The sequence below is a fragment of the Alligator mississippiensis genome, chromosome 2 (genome assembly GCF_030867095.1).
Source record: "Alligator mississippiensis isolate rAllMis1 chromosome 2, rAllMis1, whole genome shotgun sequence".
NCBI classification, from domain to species: domain Eukaryota; kingdom Metazoa; phylum Chordata; order Crocodylia; family Alligatoridae; genus Alligator; species Alligator mississippiensis.
The window spans coordinates 92,416,978-92,438,868 of record NC_081825.1 but is presented as its reverse complement, the minus strand read 5'-3'; the positions used below and the strand labels follow the sequence as shown (position 1 = coordinate 92,438,868).

The window sequence follows — 21,891 nt, the reverse complement described above, 5'->3', positions numbered from 1 at the left end:
AGCTCACATTATGCTCTGGCATCCATAGTTTTAGAAAAATAGCATGTATATACCCTTGCCATGTAGTATAACCATCAGGAAAGAAATAGACACATCCCAGTCAAGTTAATCCTTATGTCATTTCACAGCAAGCCACTGCTCTGTTGTCCAGACTGTGATGTAACACATAAACCCCACTGCCAGCATCTGTTTAAAGTTCACAGGTGATGATCTAGTATCATGTCCTACTGTTAAAGAGCTCAAGAGATGAATGATAGAAGTGTGTCCAACATATATTGCTATATTATTTTTTTAAAATTTCTGGTAGCAGCACAACTAAAACAGCAGATTTTGATTCTATCTAACCAAAGGATATACTGGAACATATTGCAACATCTGATATGTCACTGTAAATTGCAAGCACTATCACATTTTATATGAACTTCTTTTCTTCTCTGACAAGGACATTCAGTATTCTAAGTGGCGTACATCATTATCACTCCTATCATATATACTCCGCTATACACGAAGGATGAGAATCTATTCCACCTATTAAAGGAATAATTGTGATTCTGTTCCAACCTGCTTGAGTCCAAGGGAAACATGTAACACAAAAAGTGAATGAGGTTAAGAGGACGACATTACAAAATTATGTGTAACTTTTTCAAGGACTTTATCAAGGGGAAATGAGATCACATTTATGTGCCAAAGTTCACTTAGTTTTTACACATGCTCTGGTGGTGGGGAAGGAGAATGCTTTAATTAAAGTTACTCTGGGAGCCACTCTAATTAAAGCACCAGCAGTGTTTTGTGTATGCAGTGTCCCACACTTCAAAATGATGGTGGTGGCTGTGGCCATTTTGAAGTGTGGCCATTTTGAGATGCAAAGGCTGTTGGAGTGCGCTAAGCGCCATGCTCCAGCAGACTCGATTAATTAAGTCTTCTCCGACACACTGTAATTACAGTGCATCAGAGCAGCATCTCTGGATGTCTACAGGCACCCCATGAATCTGTAATGAGTGGTTATGGTACTCACCTAAAGAAGAGGGGAAAAAGAGAGTCCTGGTTCAGTTTCCTCCTTCCCAGACTGCTTTTATGTTCATATCAAACAATCACCAAATAAAGTAAGGAAATATTCCTGGAACTAGGGAACAGCTTGCAATTCAAACAAAACACTGGAATCTCTTCCTATCACATTTCTGAGGTAGTACTGCCCTTATGGCTGTGTCAGAGGTATAGGTCCAAAGTGACTGTTCCAAAATTTGGGGTAACAGCTGATTGTTTAAAATATCCTTAATGCTGCCTGGCCTTGTGGAATCTACCATACTCCCCATGGGGAAAAGGCCTTAAACTGTTATGTAAGAGGTGCAGCAAAAATTGCCAACATTAGTATAGATTTCCTCTGGTAGCTAGTGAGGCCCAGGGAAGATCATACCAGCTACCTGGCCATGGGCATAAGGTGATCTTGCAGGACTTGCATTTCTTTTATCAGACTGCTGATCAGTCCATTTGTAGCTAAACCAAATAACACTTCTATATTGAGTCTGACCATCACCCATTTTATGACCTTTCACAGTTATGCAGTAATTTGCAGTGGGTTTGCTTCAATTTTACTTTTATACTAACTATCACTGTTCCTGATTTGGTTATCGGTCCATAATAAGCTGTTACCTCTCAGAATGTCAGGGTCAAGTGAATTGGGATATCCTTTCCAGGAGCCAACAATCTCATGCCTGTTGGGTTTGGACTGCCTTGTTTTTACTAACTTTGTATGGGTTCTTATCTAGGAAAGCACCTGTAGTTAGTTTTGCCCAATTCTTATTGGTTCCCCAGATTACTTGTTGCCTGGCTTCTCTTATAAGCAATTTTCCTCACATTGTGTGATCTTTTTACCTGGTTATCTGCATGGACCTCCGGAAGCTTGTTTCTGAAGGAGACTCATTTCAGTTACTCAGCTACCACACTATGTCTCCTTCTTTTTGAGCCTTCTTCTTTCTGCAGTTGTGTGTGTGGGTATACATGACCTGACATGGTATATAACCACATCACTTCCACAAGTGAATTATCTGAAGGAAATGAAGGGCTGTATCCTCATCATCTCCCAAAAGGGAGAGCATATACAGCATTCATTAATTTCAGCCAGTTGCCATGAAGATCAATCCACAGCATGGGGAGTTACTATAGAGTTGCTGACACAAGACAAATCCCGGCCCCCTTTACCTCATGTTCACTAGTTTGTATGCATGGGCCCTTGTTATTTGGCAAATCTAATTTGCATATAGTTTAACTATGCACCTGGAGCTTACATCTATTTGCAGTGATTACTCTGGTGGACAAAATTGGATATACAGGCAGTCCTTGGACTTACGACACAATTGGTTCCTGAAAACCATGTCTTAAGTCGAGATGTTGTAACTCAGAACTGATTTTCCCATAGGAAACAATGTTATAAATGGGGGATTGATTCCTAAACCAAGGCCCGATACCCTATTTTCACCAAAAGTAACCCAGAATTTTGTACTTTATCAATTATAGATGAGTCCCTCAAGGCTCTGTCCTTGGACCTATATTGTTCAACATCTTCATTAATGATGTGGACATTGGAGTCAAAAGCGGACTGGCCAAGTTCGCTGATGATACCAAACTCTGGGTTAAAGCAAGCACACCTGAGGACAGGAGGGCAATCCAGACAGGCTCAGGAAATGGGTGGACGAGAACCTGATGGTGTTTAACATTGAAAAAGGCAAGGTTCTCCACCTTGGGAGGAGAAATCTGCAGCATCCTTATAGGCTCAGCAGTGCTATGCTGGCTAGTACTATGGATGAAAGGGACTTGGGGGGTCATGACTGACCACAAGATGAACGTGAGCCTTCAGTGTGATGCTGTAGCTAGTAAAGTGCGCAAAATACTGGCTTGCATCCATAGATACTTCTCAAGCAGATCCCAGGACATCATTCTCCCATTGCACTCAGCCTTGGTGAGGCCGCAGCTGGAGTACTGCATTCAGTTTTGGACTCCACAATTCAAAAAGTATGTGGAAAAGCTTGGGAGAGTCCAGAGGAGAGCCATGCGCATGATCAGAGGTCAGGAAAGCAGACCTTACGATGACAGGCTGAGAGCTATGGGACTCTTTAGCCTGGAAAAGCGCAGGGTCAGGGGCCATCTGATGACCGCCTATGTTTATCAGGGGTGTTCACCAGGATCTGGAGGAATGATTGTTCACCAGAGTGCCCCAAGGGATGACGAGGTTGAATGGTTATAAACTGCAAGACTGTTTCAGGCTGGACATAAGGAAGAATTTCTTTACTGTCTGAGCTCCCAAGGTCTGGAATAGCCTGCCATCAGAGTTGGTTCAAGCACCTACTTTGAACACCTTCAAGAGAAATTTGGATGCTTATCTTGCTGGGATCCTATGACCCCAGCTGACTTCCTGCCCTTCAGGCGGGGGGCTGGACTCAGTGATCTTCCAAGGTCCCTTCCAGCCCTAATGTCTGAAATCTATAGCTACATTAATGTATTTATATTGCAAATAGTAATCATATTGATTTGGAAGGACTTCTTTGAGGTGACTTTGCTGGACTTTTTGGAGGGCTCTTGGCTGGAGTCTTCTCAGGAGTCTTGGCTGCAGGTTTTTCTGAACTCTTGTCTACTTTCTTAAAGAAAGTCTCCAAGGAAGTTTGGACAGATGTTCTCCAGGGAGATGGGTGATGCAGCAAGCTTGTTCGCTGGTGTGGCGTGGCGTCTGACCAAGTGTTGTAAAGTCAAAACTGACCTCAGAAAGTTGAAACAGGACGTCAATTTATAAACCTCGTAAGTGTGAAACATTGTAACTTGAAATGTTATAAGGTGAAGACTGCCTGTAGTTCAAATTATCTGCCAAGCTTCTTTAAGGTAACATTTTCAAAAAATTGCCTACATGGTTTTGGAGATCATTGACTCTCACTGACAATTAGGGTCTCAAAACCAGAAGGGTATATCTATATCACTTCTGCAAATGAGGTGAACCACTCTCGAGGTGCACCCCTAACAGCTGCTTCCAAGAGTTCTGTCTGCTTCCAAGAGTGTGCTTGCAGGCAGATGCAAGGGGTGCTTCCAAGGCAGTTTCACTGTCCCATTTCTGGATTTGCTGTGTCAGGACATGTCTGAGAGCTGTGTTCCTGGAAACAATATAGATATATGCCAAGTCACTTTTTAATACTGGTCTCTGGTCCTGAGCTCCTTTGGAAAATTCTATCCTCCTTGTAAACAAAGCAGGATCTATATTATCAAGTATCAGTGGTTGTATCTACACATTGCTGTACAGCAACATTGTTATTGCACTGTGTTTTAGTACTTCCTTTTGGAAATATTAAAACATGGAAGTAACTGCTTGTACTGTGCTGTATGCGTGACACACTTGAAGATTTCCCCACTATGTCACCATAGCGGCACGCTGTAAGCGGGGAGCGTGCCACTACAGCAACATAGCTAGTGATCATGTGTAGATGAACCCAGTATGGCATACAGTATAAGAGCACAGAAATTTAGCATCTCAGCAAAACTAAAATGGATGTGTGTTAGCAAATAGAATCTACTTTAATTCTACAATTTTACAAATAGGGTAAAGAAGGGCGATTGATTTTTTATTTCTGCCTTAGTTTCTCCCACTTTAATTCTTATTTATTTGCTAGTCAAGAACTATCCTGGGGAACAGAAGTAGACAAGACATTGGAGGATCAAAAAGTACATCAGAGTGTGAATTTCTAATTTCTTATCTCTTTATGCAGCAACTGCAAACAGCTTCATGGTTCTCTTTGTCCAGAGATGAATGTGTGTGATTGTGTGCAAGTGAGAAATAGATAACTCCATGACACTTTTACATGATTAACTAAGATTGTACAAGCCTTCACAGATATCAGTGTAGCATGATGCTGTTCAGTACTGAATCAATTGACTCTTCCAGATACCACCTGTCATCCTTTCTTCATGCTGTTTTCCTTCAAATGTGAAACAGAATGGTCTCAGGAATTTGTAACGGAAAAAAGATTTCTCTTTCAGTTTAATGTTATTTTTTTCTGTGACATCTGCAAAAAGAAAGTAATCCAAAATTGTTGGCTCTATTTATACAAGATACTTTCACTGGTCATAGCCAATGATCAGTGGCAAACACAAACATTGAAAAAATTAAACAAATCTCTTCATTTGATCAAAATTAAATGTAGGGATTCGTAAACATGATGTTTGAGAAATTTTTAGAAAATGGAAGGCCTTTCTCGCCCTCCTTCATCCATTGCTAGAGATGAGTAAGGTGTATTTTACAAATGTAACTAAAGGAGAAAGAAAAATTTTGCAGAAGCAATTGTTGGAGAATACATATTGAATTCAACAATCAATGAATATGTGTAAAGAAAAAAATGAAAATAAGCATTGTATATTAATCCCACTGTAGCAGATGAAGATTATAAAGAAATAATATGTAATCTTAATTAAGATAGGGTCATAATATTTGTTTTGGGAATATTCTTGTGGTGCTTAACCCAGTCTGGTTGGTGATGTTCAACTTTACATCTTGATAAATATTTTTATGTTATTTCACATTAGCAATGAGTGGTCTAAAGCCATAAATAAATAAAAAATGCATTTTATATTTGAGAGTGATAGCTATTCTGATTTTCTCCAGGTTAAATAGAATTCAGGTAACTAACCTAGAAATTGTTAGAGACTTCCAAATTGCATGCATTTAATTTTAAGGCTATTTTTACCTTATATTTCCCATTTGCATTGGTATGCATTAGTTCTGTAATTGGATTTCCATCCCTGGCAATTTTCAAGAGCAAATTAGATAGAAACTTGACTGGGCTGGTTTAGTAAGGGACAAACCTGCCCTGAGCAGGGGCTGGACTAGATGATCACATGAGCTCCCTTCCAGCCCTGCTTTCCTGTGAGCCTATAACTGATATAATACCTTATATCACACCAACAGGCTGGGGAACTCTCTTCTCACCAGTGTCGAGACAGAAAAGGATCTTGGAGTCATCATTGATGCCACGATGAACATGGGCCGACAAAGTGGGGACGCGGTCAGGAAGGCCACCCACACCTTGTTGTGCATCCACAGATGCATCTCAAGCAGGTCCAAGGAGGTGATCCTCCCCTTCTATGAGACACTGGTCAGACCACAGCTGGAGTACTGCATCCAGTTCTGGGCGCTGCCCTTCAGGAGGGATGTGGACAGCATCGAGATGGTCCAGAGGAGGGCCACCCGCATGATCAGGGAGCAGCAGGGCAGGCTCTACGAAAGGCTGAGGGACCTGAACCTGTTCAGCCTCCAAAAGAGAAGGCTGAGAGGGGATCTAGTGGCAGTCTCCAAATTAGTCAAGGGGGACCAGCAGGCATTGGGAGAGTCCCTGTTCCCCTGAGCACTTCCGGGAGTTACAAGAAACAACGGACACAAGCTAGCGGAGGGTAGTTTCAGGCTAGACATTAGGAGGTGCTATTTCACTGTCAGGGCAGCTAGGACCTGGAACCAACTTCCAAAAGAAGTGGTGCTGGCTCCTACTCTGGCAGTCTTTAAAAAAAAGCCTGGATGAACATCTGGCTGGGGTCGTTTGACCCCAGTACTCTTTCCTGCCATGGCAGGGGGTCAGACTAGATGATCTCCTCAGTCCCTTCCAACTCTACCAACTATGAAACTATGAAAGCTTGTATTATTTTTGGGAAGGACTCAGAATGCTGATTAGACTTATAACCTGCCTAAAGAATATCTAATAAATGCTTTTCAATTTTAAGGGGAATTGAATGAATTATTATTATTGAAGAATGAAGGCCCACCTTCAGATTTCTCTTTTTCCCCTCTGACAGTATGTAAATAAAAACCTATGGCACCATAATACATCCATTTCTTATACTACTTTAAGAGGACAATTACGAGATCTTGGCTGTGAAAGAGAATGCCATGTTAAATGCTATTGTTTTAAAACACAATTTTTACTATCTTTAGGCACCCAGATGGCATATTTTTAATAAAAATATGGGCTAAAATATTATTCAATTTCTTAAGAATTTTGCCTGTTAGGGAATTACTGAGACATTGAAATGCTGTAGATTGAAGCCGACATAACATATCTATGGAATTACATAGTATATATTTGTCACAGAGCACATCTCTGTGTGCATTTGCTGTGGCACCAGTTTACTCATGAGTAAATGGTGCCAGGCAGATGTCTGTGCAGGGAAGCTGGAGCAGATTTACTGCCAATCTGCTTCTGCTTCCAGGGGCCCTGCAATGGGCCCCTGCCAGCACCAGGGGGAGCTCCAGGCTCCAGCTGCAGCTGCCACTAACTGGCAGTCCTTTTGAAAGGCATCCCTGCTCACTAATTTCTGGCCAGCCACTGCCTTGACTAGGAGCAGCATGTGCAGTGCAAGGACAGTATGCGACAGGGCTCTTCTCACTGCCTCTTCCTCCCCATGTTATGGCTACTCCTCCAGCAACAACCAGCCATGTTATGGCTACCCCTGGCAGCAACAACCAGTGCCCCATGCTCCTGGCCTCCGCACTGGTCCTGCTGGCCCACTGCATCGACTGCCACCTGACCCATGGCTGTCTCACTCCTCCTGGCTCCTCCATGTACAGTGACTGCCTGTCTGCCTGCCATGTACCCTCCTAGGGCTGCCACTATGCACCTGCAGCCTCTACCCTGTCCACCTAGCTGGACCCCACCAGGGATGCTAATGATGGGTTCCAGGATGCCACTACTGGGGCTGCCCTTGTTCTCCTGCATCTCCAGCCCTGCAGCCTCTGGAGGCCAGCCAGGACTGGTGGCAACACATCGTCCAGCACGCCTGGGATGATAAGCAATGGCTGGAGTCCTTTGAGATGACCCGGGCCACCTTCTGGGATCTCCTGGAGCAGCTCCAGCCACACCTGGAGAGGCAGGACAACACCATGTGGCTGCCTCTCCCCACAGACACCCAGCTAGCCCTCGCCCTGTTGAAGCTGGCCATACCCACCAGCCTGTGGTACATTGGCCACCTGTTTGGCTTGGGCAAAACCAACCTGACAAAGGGTTTTTGAACCTGAAAGCTTGCTTAAAAAATATGTTTTCCAACTATCTAAGTTGGTTTAATAAAAGATATCAGATTCACCCAAAGAACCTTGTCTGCCTATGTCCTTAGATCAACATGGCTACAACCTACACCCCTATAAAAAACTTAAAACATTCCTCCCCTGATCAAAACTCTATAAGAACCTGAAGTTTACTTACTAGAAATATTTTTTTAAGTGATACATAGATTTTACTTATTTAACATAATAGAAAATTTGCATTAAAAATATTAAAAGACATACCTGAAAAGCTCCTTGGATTTTCTTCATTTTCAGTAAATCTTAGAACACTGGGGAAGTTCCAGAGGACTGCAAGAAGACTAATGTTGTGCCAATTAAAAAAAATAAGCAGGAGTAATTACTGACCTGACAGACCTGACGTTGATCCTAGGGAAAATAATGGATTGGCTGATTTAGGCCTTGATTCCTAACAAATTCAAAGAGAACAAAGTAGGCAAAGCCAAACAACATAAGTTTATAGAAAATAGATCTTGTTAGAATAACTGGATATGATTGTTATGACTTTGTTAGTTGGGTAGTTAAAGGTAACAGACTGCTGTGAAGTGTGTTTGTTACAGCACATTATCTTGATTAATAAACCAGACTGATACAAAATGAATGTGTTACACATTTAAAGGTGTAAGAATTACTTAGATATTATGCACATGTCCTATGTGGGTAGGAGTGTACACTATTAGGCATGGTGTCCACTATGCCAAGTTATATGTTATTCTTACCTATCCTATGTTAAATTTTTAATTTTAGTAATCATTTTAATTTAAAACATGAATAATCATGAAAAGATTAATGTAGGATTTTACACTTCCCCCTGCAGAAGTAAAATGAGAACCAGCAGCCCCTTTTTAATAGCAAAGCTTCATCAGTGCTTAACAATGAAGTTATGCAATGGCTCTAACTCTGTGGGATAGCTGGCTCGTCCACTTGAAAGCAAAAGACTGCCAAATCCCTGTGTTTTAGCTCCTAGAAGTTCCTTGTCAGCTGGTTTATGTTTCTAATCTGAAAGTCCCCAAAAATATTCCACTAGCTGTTTTCTATTAATGAGGAATTTAAAGCCTTTGTGGTGTTTATGGTGAAAAGAACCAGTAGTGCATTTTCACTATTTTTAGTTTTTTATTTTGTTTACAACCAGAGGAATTATTAGTGTTTTCATGGTTTTTTATAACATCTGGGAAAAAATATTGAAATGTCATTGCTGTAGTGTATTAGTAAAATAAGACAAGTATTTGAGAAGGTTGCTTTTTAGTAGAAGTTTATTATTTGTGGCCTTAGCAGTAACTTGAATGGCATGAATTTGAAATATTAAATGTAGATTTAAATTTGCAGTTCTTGCCAACTTAATAGTAACAAATATACTTTTTTTTTTTTTTTTTTTTTTTTACACAGCCAACAATCAGCTGAAGACCTTGCAAGAGTACCTGTTAATTCTACCAGCAATATCTTGAATAGGCTATTGGTCACTTATGATCCCAGGATAAGACCGAATTTCAAAGGTTTGTCACATTTTAGACATTTTCTATCATTTGAAGTTAACGTTTCTTTTTCTCTTATTCACAAACAAAGTCAGTGCCAACTAGATTTCTAAAAAAAAAAAAATTATGTAGGATTACATTTCTGAAAAGGATGTGAAATTGCTGAGGTGCACATACCCTTTTCAGCTGATAGATATTCCATGATACTGATAATGCATAGAGTATATAGGGTGATATCTTAAAGTTTTAATGTAATTCCTTTGTAATATTAATGACATTTATATAGGTTTTAGGAATGATTTTTATTTAGTGTTTAAATATGATTTTCAATTGTAAGTATCTTTTTACATCCTAAACAGTTTTACTGACCTTTTATGCAGGTCATTTTCGGTAATCTTGCTTTAGAATGTGCAATGTACAGAATTAGTAGTTCCAAAATCAGACAGAAATTAGATGGGTGCAATTCTTTTAAATATATGTTGACAGACATTATTGATATACTTTTGAATTGCATCTGGTTCATGTGTTTATTATGTTTTTCAATATACGGCTTTTTTTGTTTCTAAACAAGTGACTTTTTTTCCTTGGTGGCAAATATAACTCCTTTCTACTTACAGTTATTAAAGGACTACATGTTTTCTACAAAATATCTAATAATTCACACAACTACAATGTAAGCTTTCCAGGAATGAGATTCTTTTCCCTTTGGAAAGTATAAACAAATTTATTATAAGTTCTTACATTGCAGTTTGTAACAGTGACATTTGCTCCACTAAAAATTAACTAAGTGTGTGTGTGTGTGTGTGTGTGTGTGTGTGTGTGTGTGTGTGTGTGTGTGTGCGCGCGCGCAAATATAATCATAATACAGGCATAGAGAAAGCTACTCTAGAGAGCTATAATCTTGATTATCTTTCTGAGCAGACTTGTATCAATTTGCCATTATCAGCCACAGGCTTAAAGCTTACCAAATTTTTCATTTATTATATGCTGCCAGTCTAGAAAAAAAAAATCAAGACTGAGGAAAAAGAAGACAGCTGTTACATCAATTTTTAGGAAAGTGGAAGAAGAAAAAACACAAAACAAAACAATATTTTTAACAAGTGATTACCCATATTAAAATATTTCTCAGCCATGACTGATTTACTTGGCCAGCATTTTGTGTCCAAACCTTTGAGGAACTGAAGTAATTTGGAGTATAGAGCATTCTTGCACTTGTAGAAGTTCTCAGCACACCATAGCATCAATCCTATGCATAGCATGGAAGCCAGGCTTTCACTGGTCAGTGTTAGTAAGAAACAGCAGCACTAAACATTAAATAGAATGCATATTTCTGTAATTGAGTACAGTGTACAGTCATCTCAGTGACTTGCAAGTGAATTTACAAAATTACAACATTGAACCTGATGAAATTAGTGCACAATCAAACCATAAGGTGGTGTATATATTGCTTTTTCATTAATTTAATTCCTGAACAAATAGACTGATTCTGATCTCAGTGGGGAGTTAGAGGCTGTATAAAAGAGCAATATAAAAACCTGCCCTGTCCTGGCCCCAGCAATATAAAAACCTGCCCTGGTGAGCAGCTACTTGCCTTCAGGAGCTTCTGAGGCCCAGCCACTTGGTATCTGGGGACACTACCCCTTATGCCAGCTGGACTGATGAAGGAGCCCTAACCTGGAGTGAACCCTGTACCCTCTACCCACTGCAGCAGTCTGGAAGTGGGGGCTGCTGCCTGGGTGTGACCTGCTGCCACCTGTGGCAGCATCCTCCCCCTTGGACCTGTGGCCCTATGGATGCACCCCTGACAGACACAGATGGGGTGCCTCTGTTCTGCCAACTGGGCCACTATTGCCCAGAAGATGTGCTCCTTGCAGTGGCCTGCTTTGAACTATCAAAGCATGTCCTCTTGGCCCCAAATGGAGCCACCCCCTCCCCTGCAGGGCCCACAGTTCCTCCACAGAGCCACAGCCCCCCCTATAGGGTCACAGCTTCCCTCTACAGGGCCACAGCCCCCCATAGGGCTCACATGCCCCCCTGCAGAGCCCACATGTGCCCCTACAGGGTCCACATGCTTCACTGCACAGCCCACCAGTCCCCCTGTAAGCCCACAGGCACCCCACCATATGGACCCTGTCACGGCAGGGTCCTGCAGGAGGGCCATGATCTCCTCGGGGTCCCTTGCTCTGTGTCAAGGCCAGCCCAAGGCACCCTCTTATTCTCGCCCGCCACGTCTTGCTGGAAAATATAAGGTTGGGAGGCTGCCTATGACTCCCTGGGCACGGCTACTCGGGACCTCTGTCCCAGTGTGTTCCTGGACCCCCTGGGGGTCTCCCAATATGGTGGGTGTTCCCCGGACACCCTAGCCTTATGGGCTATGTGTGGCTCCTACCACCTCTAATACCACGCCCCAAGCCTCGCAGATGTGCTGGACGTTGGTCTGTCACGTTACATGCCCGTTCTCCTGGGCCTCCTCTGTAATCTCGCCCACTCCTGGGCCTCCCCTGTAGTCTAGCCCACTCCTGGGCTCTCTCCAATACCCAGCCTCTCACTGGGACTCTCATCAAGCCCACTCTGGGCCTTCTCTAAAAGTGTGGTCCCCCTCACGGATCCTTTAGCGGGCCTCCGGTCCTTCAGGCCAACCGCACGGGTACCCTCTCTGACCCAGGCTCGTCGCACTGCTATCCCCTCTCCTCAGGGACAACCGCAGCACCTTGCCTCTGTTTGAGGGGTGTTGCCACACTAGCCTACGGCTGGGTTCACTACGCCCATCTCGGGCTTCTCAATATGGCACTCCCCCCCCCCTCTTTGGGGCTCACCGTGCCCACCTTGGGCTTCTCAATAGTCCCCCCTTTCTTGGGGACTCATTGGGCCCACGCTGGGCTCCTCTAGAGTGCGCTCCCCCTTCCTGGGGCTCGCCACATCTATGCTAGGGCTTCCTAGCAGTGCCCCCTTCTGGGGCTCGTCATGCCCACACTGGGGCCTCACCAAGCTGCCCCTTTCCGGGGCTGGGGTCTACGTACCCCGCACACAACCCGGGGTCTTCGTTCCCCGCCCGCAACCCACTGGTTGCGCTCCTTGCCGCCAGTTGCTCCTGCACTGGCGCGCAAACTGCGCCTTCACTGGCGCTATAAGAATGATGCGCCCTCCTGGCGCTAGACCACGCCCTCACTGGCGCTGGGGCCTCACACTCCCTTGTGAGTCCCCGATGAGAACACTGCGCCCTCCTCGGGCGCTGGGGCCCCCACACTCCCATGGGGCCCTTTATGAGGCCTCCTTCAACCCCTACAGCCTCACCCACCTCCGGTGTAATACACAGAGCCAAACAAACTCAAAGTACAAGCCTCTAGGCTATAACATAACTACAAGCCACGTGGCCATAACTTAGTATCGTGGCTCAAGCCTCCAGGGCTATCATGAGCTATACTTGCAACTCAGGCTTCTTCCCATATCTTGGCTGAGGGAGCTCCTGCCTCTCCAGCTGTTAGCAAAGAACTGCCAGCCTGGCCTCAGCCCTGGGCTTTATAAGAGCCAGGCCCTGCCTCCTACAGGCAGCTGGCTCCCCTTAGTTGCTCCGGCAACACTCAGCTGGGCTCGCTACCCGGGCAACCCTCAGCTGGGCTCCTTATGTCAGGCCAGGGCTCGCTCACTCGCTCCCTGGCAGTTTCTCCTCTCTAGGAGCAGGGGCACCGGGGTGCCCTGCGACAGACCCACATACCCCCCCTTCAGGGCCCACATGCTCCCCACATATGGCCCACATTCCCCCCTGCATGGCCCACAGTCCCCCCCCTCCCCCTCCCCGCAGCATCAGTGACTATCGAGGTGCCCAGGGACCTCCTGGCATCCCTCCCACCCATGGCGCAGAGCAGCACAGCTTGGCCTCAGCCCCAGTTGCCTGACACCTGGCACTGCCTGTGTCACGTTGCGCGGGCCTGGCCCAGCTCAGCGTGAGGCCATGTGCCTTTGGGCAGCTCTGGGCCACTTGAGCTTTCACCCAGGGTTCAGTGCTGCTCTCAGGGACCACGTGTCATGCCGGGCCGGGTCCTGCCTCCATGGAACTAGCCCAGCCTGATGACGCATGGGACCTCTGCATGTACATGCGGGCTCGTCTGGATGCACCCTTTGTGTGTGTGGGGGGGAGCAAAACTTAGACCAAGTTCTGCCATTTTTAAACCAGTCCGTGTGTGCTGAACTTTTGTTATAGGTATAGACCAGTTTTTGATCACTTATGATGGTAAAAGTATAATGTCCCTACCTGGTCTTAGGGCACAGTGAGCATGGTTGAAGAAGAAGCAGCAAAAGTAGAACATGCCAATGCCCTGACAAATTTTGGTTTCTAGAATATCCTTTTGGCAAGTTGGAATCTGCAAAGTAGAGAAGCCTTGTGCTAGGGACTGATAAGCTGTAAATGGTGTACTTTTAGCCTCTACACAGACATACTTACATATGATAATAGAATAATTATGGGAATTGAAAAATGTACAAAGTGCACAAATATTCTCTCTTTAAAGCTTTAGGCTAAGCAGTTGTTCAGATTTTTATCAGTAACATGAAAATAGTTCGTATAAGTCTCAGTTACTTTTAGTAACTGTAGAAGGATTAAATACCATTTCCACAGACCAGCAAATGCTTTTATTCATATTTACACAAAATGTACTTTGAAATTATCTGGCTTTGGAATGGCCTTCAGGTGAGTATAATTTATATATAACTTAAGGACTCTCTTCCACTGCCAGGATGGTGTACATTTTCACTAGTTCAGAAGAGGATTGCCCTATATGTTGAACAATAGAATTAACTTTTTTTTCATTTTTTTTTTAGGGATTCCAGTTGACGTAGCGGTCAACATTTTCATTAACAGCTTCGGCTCAATTCAGGAGACAACTATGGTAAGAGTATAATCTGATGAATATTTACATTTAACTCATGCAAAATTTCTAATTAAATTCAATTAAAACTTAACCTTTTCTAACCAGAGGGTTATGATTTATACATATAAATGGTTACTTTGTTTATACACAGACAGATTGGGATTTATAGAGGGACTCGCTATCTTTATGCCATAAACATAGCTATCTGTTGTATTAGTTATTCATGAATAATTCTGTTTATTACTTTTTAGAGGATTTAGAATCTGAAAGCAAAAATGTATTTGAAAGATAAAAATAAAGGAATGCTGTTGGCTTCTGAAAAGTGTGAAATATGGTTTTATTTTAATTAAGCTATTCAGTTCAGGAGGATTTGAGGTTTATTAGCATGAAATCAGTGACCTCTTTCAGTGTCATTTTGTCACTATTTGTACAGTTATTAAGGAGAGAGATTGGACTAGATAAGGAAAATAAGTGGCTGTACCAAATATAATATATAGTATATAAGTTATTTAATTTCTGCAGGAGCCTGAGGATATAAGTAAGTACTGTGGAAAAATAGAAGAAAAAGTAGAGGAATAAAGTATCCATGCAGATTTGAGAACTCTTTCCTTTGTTTGTTATAAAGGATGCAAGATAGAGTAAACTGAGGACTCCACAAGAATACTAAGGATAGTTACATCAATCAGTTAAAGGGATAAAGTGAATGCTAAAGCTATAAATTCAGTAATTGCCCATGTGAATATTCCTATTCAGGAATAAAGAGAGGTGGTAAGCTCTTTTAATTTGAACTCAGGCAGAAGGTAAGACAGGGGAGCACCTTAGAAACTAAGTAGTTTAGGGGTAAAGCGATTTAAAAATACTTTATTCCTAAGTGAGTACATTCATGGTGATGATTAATTTATTTTGACTCATGCAAAGTGATTTAACACCTGTAGTTGAATTGCTATACCATTTCTGAGCCCCATGTAAATGACCCTGTATAGCTGGGGGTGTTTTCTGACTGCTAAAATGAAAAGCACTCTGTTATGGACAAAAAGTACCAGGTCCAAAAGGGTGCTTAGGAGCCTATCTAATGCCTATGTTTCTCTTGTGTAGCCCTCAGTGAGGGTACCTAAATAGGCATTGGGTACTTCAATACTTCTCTGGACCTAGCCCCAACATTTTTGCCTGGTTTTGAGCAATATGTAGTATCTTAGTTCACATTGACAGAACTAATGTGAACGACTGGCATTTCAGTTAGAAGAATTAGGAATTTTATTAGAGAATGGGGACTCTGTTTTTAAGGATTTTCCATTTTCTCCAGTCTGCTTCAGGCTTCTGTTCCTTGCTGGCTCCATTCCACTTGTTAGATTCATATGCAATAAATATCAAGGCTAGCAATTTGGTATTTGGACAAGTACCTGTAACTTAAATACAGCACACCCTATATCTGAATCATAGAATGCACGGACCATTTTGACGGTTGCATTCCATTCCAAACTCACATCTCATTTACTTTTCACTCTCACTTTTTACATTGTCTCTGTATACTGGTTTCCAGATGTTTTTCTCTCAAGTTGAATATCACATTTTGGATCATTTCCCCAGATCTATTACCTTGCATATTTAAAATATGAATCTTTTATTTTTGATAAAATTTTAATAATTTTAAGTCCCATTATATTATAATACTTTCCTCAGTCATGTTTGCAGCTCTGCTAATATCCTGCAGGATTGCAGTTTAATCTCTGAATTTCATCAGTTTGCCTTTGTTTCCTCATCTCTCTTGCTTTCTTCTACTTTGGCAATCCCTCACAGTCATGGGACAATCATGATTGTCTTCCACGATTATCTTATCTGTGGGTCTGAAGATGGCTGATGAGGCCAATCTGTGATCGACAGACTCTGTTGTAACCTGGGCATGTGTTTCTGTGCAGGGTGGGTGACTCTGGATTCTTGATTCAGGCTGTGACATGCTTTTTCTGCTGCTTCCACTTTTCTGTCTCCTGTTCTCATCATCTGACATCCTTGCAGCAGACTCTTCCTCCATTTTGGGGGGTCCTGTCACTCTAGAGGACTGTATTCAAACAAGACTAATTATAACAGTAATACTAGTCATAATCCCCTACATTCCACCCACCTAAACTCTACACATTAAATTCTGATATCTTCAGTTATCATTTTGTAATAAACATTCAACTTGCTTAGTATCTATTAGGGAGTGCTATTTCAAATTATTTGTTAAAGCCAATCATGCATAACCTATCATTCATTTATTGCTTTCATTTAGTAATTTTTATTGTCATATTTGTTCTGCAAGAGCTCAGCTTTTAACTCTTGTTATGTATTGCTAAAGTCGATCAGCAAATACATTTTGAGATTTTGACAGGAAAGAAAAGCAAAAATGTTTTTAATTAATATAATTTTTTTTTAAATGTTGTAGGTCAAAAAATGTTTTACATCAATAAGTTCAAAATGCCAAATGTTAATTTTTATTCTCTTATATTTCTATCAGATCAAGTATGCTTCAAAATGAAAATAATTTGACAACAAAAAAAAATTTTTCATTGTACAAGTATCAAAGATGGCATTTTGACATCTATTTTTTTCATTTTTTTCCTAAATTAAATTGTCAAAAAAAATCATCAAATGGTTTGTATGGCACCTTAAATTTAACATGTGGCCAAGCTGACAATCAGCAGATTGTTGGTTCAGGCTGGGGACACCACCAGAGTCGAAAACCAAACGCAGTGCAGTCCCCACTGGCCAACAACCAGCTGATTGCCAGCTCAAGACAGAGATCACAGGGTCCCAAACCAGCCCCAATTTGTGGTCCCTGCCTGGCCAACAATCAGCTGATTGTCAGTGTGGGTTGGGGACCTCACGGGTGATGTTCCCACTAGGCTGATGGTCAGCTCCAGCCAGAGACTGTGCTGGGGTACAAATGGGCTCCATTGCAGGCCCCACTGGGCCAACAACCAGCTAATTGTCAGTCCCCGATGCACACCTGTGGGCATCCAGCTTTCAACTTCCTGGTTCATTGGTAGGTAGGGTACAGTTAGGATCTGATTCCCTATCCCAAAATTGTACCTCCCACCATGCATGTCTGGCATGGCAGGATGCACAATTGCTGGGATTGGGGAGCAGATATCCTGGCTCATTTAAATGAATATCTGCCAGGGGCCTTACTCTTAAAATCTTCCAACTTCTCTGGTAGTTTGTCTCAGGATAGCCACCCTCATAGTGAGAAGGTTCTTCCTAATATCCAACCTAAATTTCTGTTGTGACAGATGGCAATTCTGCATTTGGCAGGAGGGAAAGAGTGGATCCAGGGAGATAAATCATAGAAGCAGATGGAAGTATTGTTGCTGGTATCTTCGATTAGTCAGGGAGCAGATGGATCCTTATTTTTCAAGTAGGTGCCTAGATCTAAGTAGAGAAGAGGTCCATTGCTCCCAACAAAGAGAAGGTGGCCTAATATGTGTTCTCTGACTTTCTGGGAGACTAAGGGTCCCTTCCCCCAGCCACAGCTATGGCGAGGCATGTTACAGCATGTCTGTAATTCTAGACATGTCATGGCATTTCTACAGATTTAAGTGAATCCTAAAAAAAGAGAGAGGGGAGAAAAGGGTTGGTATGTGTCTGGAAACATTAGAGATCATGGTGTGGGGCTTGTGAAAGCAACTATTCCATATTTGGAAATGGTTATAGAAAAGTATCTTTAAGAACAGATAGACATTAATAGAGTGAGGGCTTTGCTACACATTATACTATAAACCTCTCAAATGTGATCAGTGTTAGTGTTAGCTTGAATTTAGAATAGTTCAATGTTCAGGCTAAAAACCTTCTGCTGTCCCCAATCTGCACAGATGTGACTGGCTACTAGAGGGCTGGTGAGCAGGGGCCTGACTAGGATCTACAGCTGTGAGTTGCCACAACAGGTCTGGCAAGCCAGGACAGGCTTGTATTCCTGTTCTAGGTGGGGGTGGGTTGCAGAGGTGGTTTGTGGGGAGGGAGCATGAGGCTTGAAGGGATAGAGTTTTAATGATGGGGACTGGGTAGTGAAATGGAAGGTGGAGAGGCAATGAGTGGGAATGGCAGCTGGGGGACTGGGTGGTGAAATTAAGGAAGTCAGATACTGAAGCCACTAAAATAAAAGAAGAAAAACAATAATGTAAAAAGAAAGAGTAAGTAAATTATAGAAAGTCTCTTATTTTAATCAATTTGAATTGGGATTGGCATTGGCATTGGGCTTGAGATTGGGTAGCAATATCTCACAGGGATATTGTCCTTATTCCAGGGTAGAAAACCCGGTTCACGGAAATCCCAGTCTTGCTCCCTACTTTGCTCCCTTCTCCAGCCCCACTAGCCATCCCTCCCAGACTGGTCTGTGCCCCTGTGAGCTGCCTGCTAGGTCAGACCCCCAGGGAAGGGAGGAGGAGTTAACTTGGTATCAGTACCACCCCCTAGGCAGTCGAGTTCAGGGGGCGTAAAGTTTGTCCATACAGAACAGGAGGGTTGGGGGAGGGGACATTGCATCCTGGAATGCTGGAGGACTGAAATGTAGGTGGTTTATCTCTGTGGAGTAGCCACACATTCATGGGACCCAAACTGTGTAACACAGATCAGAGATAAACCTGCCCTGGAGTGGAGTAACTTTGAGATGCAAAAAGGGTGCTTAAAACAGGTTTACATGTCTTAATGTGCGGACAGTCCAGGGTTTATGAGCTCCCTGTGCTGCTTAAAATTACTATGCAACAAAGCCCTCAGACCTGCAGCTGATGCCTGCCACAGATGTGTGACACTTTTCCCAACTGAGGACCTATCCCTAAAATTTAGAACTACTTTATCCAATATATGTCTCCTTGTAAGGAGAAATCCTTGGTCTGTGGAAGTCAGTGGGAAGCCTCTCCATAAATATGATTCTTACTGAAGTCATATTTTTATTCATAGTCTTATAAGACTTAAGGTAACCTCCTACTTGTTTGTTCCAATTAAATCAATTAAATATTTACATAAAAGGAGGGTGTTTTTTTTTTCCTAATGTGCATGTGTTTTAAGGAAAGCACTATTCTATTTCTTTAACATTAATTATAATTGGTATTGGTTTTCTTTTCCTGTAAGCATAGGAGTTAATATAAACATAGCCCAAATTTTCATGAAGTCCAGCAGTTTCTGTTTTGCTGGGAAGACAGTAAACTTGTCTGTATCATGTGTCGCAGCCTGTACCTGGGTCTGGCCATATAGTCACTGTTCAGAAGCTTATACTTCAAATGTTTTATAGAAATAGATGCTCTCTAACACTTCTGCCTGCCTGTGTTTCATAGGAATATAAAATCCAATGTAAATTAGTAGAAAAAATGTCCAGTTCCTCCCATCTTAAATGTTAATAAGTAGTTATTATTTTCCTCTTTACAATGAAGAGGTGGCTAAATACATTGAAATCAACAAGGGGAAAATGTAATTTTATTCTCTTCTAAACAGGCTTATAAGTATTGTGTGAAAAGGCAAAATGTATATTATGCACTCTCTTCTCCCCACCTACATTGCCTAAATATAATGGGAGTACTGGAGGTTACGTTTCATTGCCCAAATTTAAGTGACTAGTTAAACTCCTCCCAAAATAAATTATGCTAGAAATGCTGATGTATCTTTGATTATGCTGCTACCAGATGCTACAATAATTCATCATCTACTAAAATAGAAACATTTTTATACTGTTGCTTATACTGAGCCTGATCTTATGTCATGGCCTTTTCTTTTTTTCCTTTTCTATTTTGTACACAATCCTGAGATACAGGCTGGCTTCCCTAGCCTAGGTTCTCCAACCAATATTTTGTATTTATTTAGGTGGGGAGTTTTTCCATTGATTTAAATGGAGACAGGATCAAGCCCTGAAAATGTTTCCTAAGAATTCGCTGCTTGATGCCTTCAAAGAATAAGTTTGTCATAATTATGAAGTAGAAAATTACAAAACAATACAGGAAGAAACCCGTTGTTCAGAGTTCACTAATGCATTCTGTGTTTTGTGTATTTAATACCTAACCTCTCATCCTGCAATGACTTACACATGTACCTTGATTCTGACTGCATAACTTTAATCCAAGTTTTGGAACTTTGCCTTTACCACAAAGTAAAATAGCTTATCAAGGCTGGTAATTGGGATGGTGGATTTTTGGAGGAGATTCATTTTCAGTGTAATGAATAATGGTATGCTAGTGAGAATGAACAATGAGTAGTATTTATCACAAGTGGTTTAAAAGCGATTAAGTAATTTCCACTGAGAAAATAAGTCCATATGGGATGGGAATTTTATAATACAAAAAGTAAACAGAGCCATAATTATATGTATAATTTTACAGATGCATTCTGAGATAGAAATAGTGACTGAACACACTCAAATGCTCTGACTGCTTTTACTGTTCCAACAGTAAAAAGGGCCAGCCATGAATTGCCATTTTTGAAGGCACATTTACCCTGTTGAAAGTGGGCCTTACCGTCAAAGCAAATAATACCTTGCATTCTTTTCTCCAAGAACAGATTGTCAAAAAGCAGCATATCTCTGGTGGTAAAACTTTTTCAAAGGGACTGTATTTATTAAGTAAACATGTCAATCAATAAATATTGCCTTCTTGTCCTGGATTTAGATTTCTGTCCAGCAACTTCCAATGACACTTGGAATGTGTCTGAACTGCATAATGCAGAACAATATAGAAATGTTCAAATTATTTCTACATGAGCTAACTCAGGTACCAGCAGCAGTGTAGTTACAGGTCATATATTGCTGCTGGTACCTGAGTTAGCTCATGTAGAAATAACTTGAACATTGCTATACTGTTCTGCATTGTGCAGTTCAGACACATTCCAAGTGTCATTGGAAGTTGCTGGACAGAAATCTAAATCCAGGACAAGAAGGCAATATTTATTGATTGACATGTTTACTTAATCAGAACTCTGTACCAACATGGGTTTACTGCCACTGGGTGCATCTACACATAGGCTTTAGCCTATTTTAATGAGCATTAAAGCATCACAAAAAACTGTGCTTTTTCACTAATACACATTAAAAATATCCTAACATGCCTTTTTCTAGTACTTCACAATGGAGGTACTAAATTTAATGCACAGTACCAAAAGCGCATTAATGAACTTGTAGATGTACTCTAATGCCTATGATAAAGGTAGGGTGGGTATGTTTACATCTTACTACATTGTACAAAATAGACACACCTTTGATCATAAATATAACAATTTTGAGGAGTACTTAAGCTATAGTAACAGAAGAGTGCTTTACAGGAAGACAGGAAGACAGTAACTAGTACAGTAAAAGTTCTTTATTAAATCAGTTTGGCACACTGAAGGAGAAAAATATGCCAAGAATATCCCTATTAACTGACAGTTCATCCATAACAGATTATTATTATTTGTAAAATGCTGGCAGTTCTTTCACTGTCAAAAATGAATCCCAGTGTTTATTGTCTAGTATACAAAC

At 41.8% G+C, this 21,891-nt stretch overlaps 1 protein-coding gene across 2 annotated transcripts in view; it reads left to right on the top strand.

Moving 5' to 3' along the window:
• The window catches only part of GLRB (glycine receptor beta), a 73,875-nt gene that overhangs the window by 12,368 nt on the left and 39,616 nt on the right, over positions 1 to 21,891 (top strand). For both annotated transcript variants that reach the window (XM_059721939.1, XM_059721938.1), the window contains exons 3-4: positions 9,467 to 9,573; positions 14,371 to 14,438. In XM_059721939.1, coding sequence (XP_059577922.1) covers positions 9,467 to 9,573; positions 14,371 to 14,438 — 175 coding nt within the window. The remainder of the gene's footprint in view (positions 1 to 9,466; positions 9,574 to 14,370; positions 14,439 to 21,891) is intronic.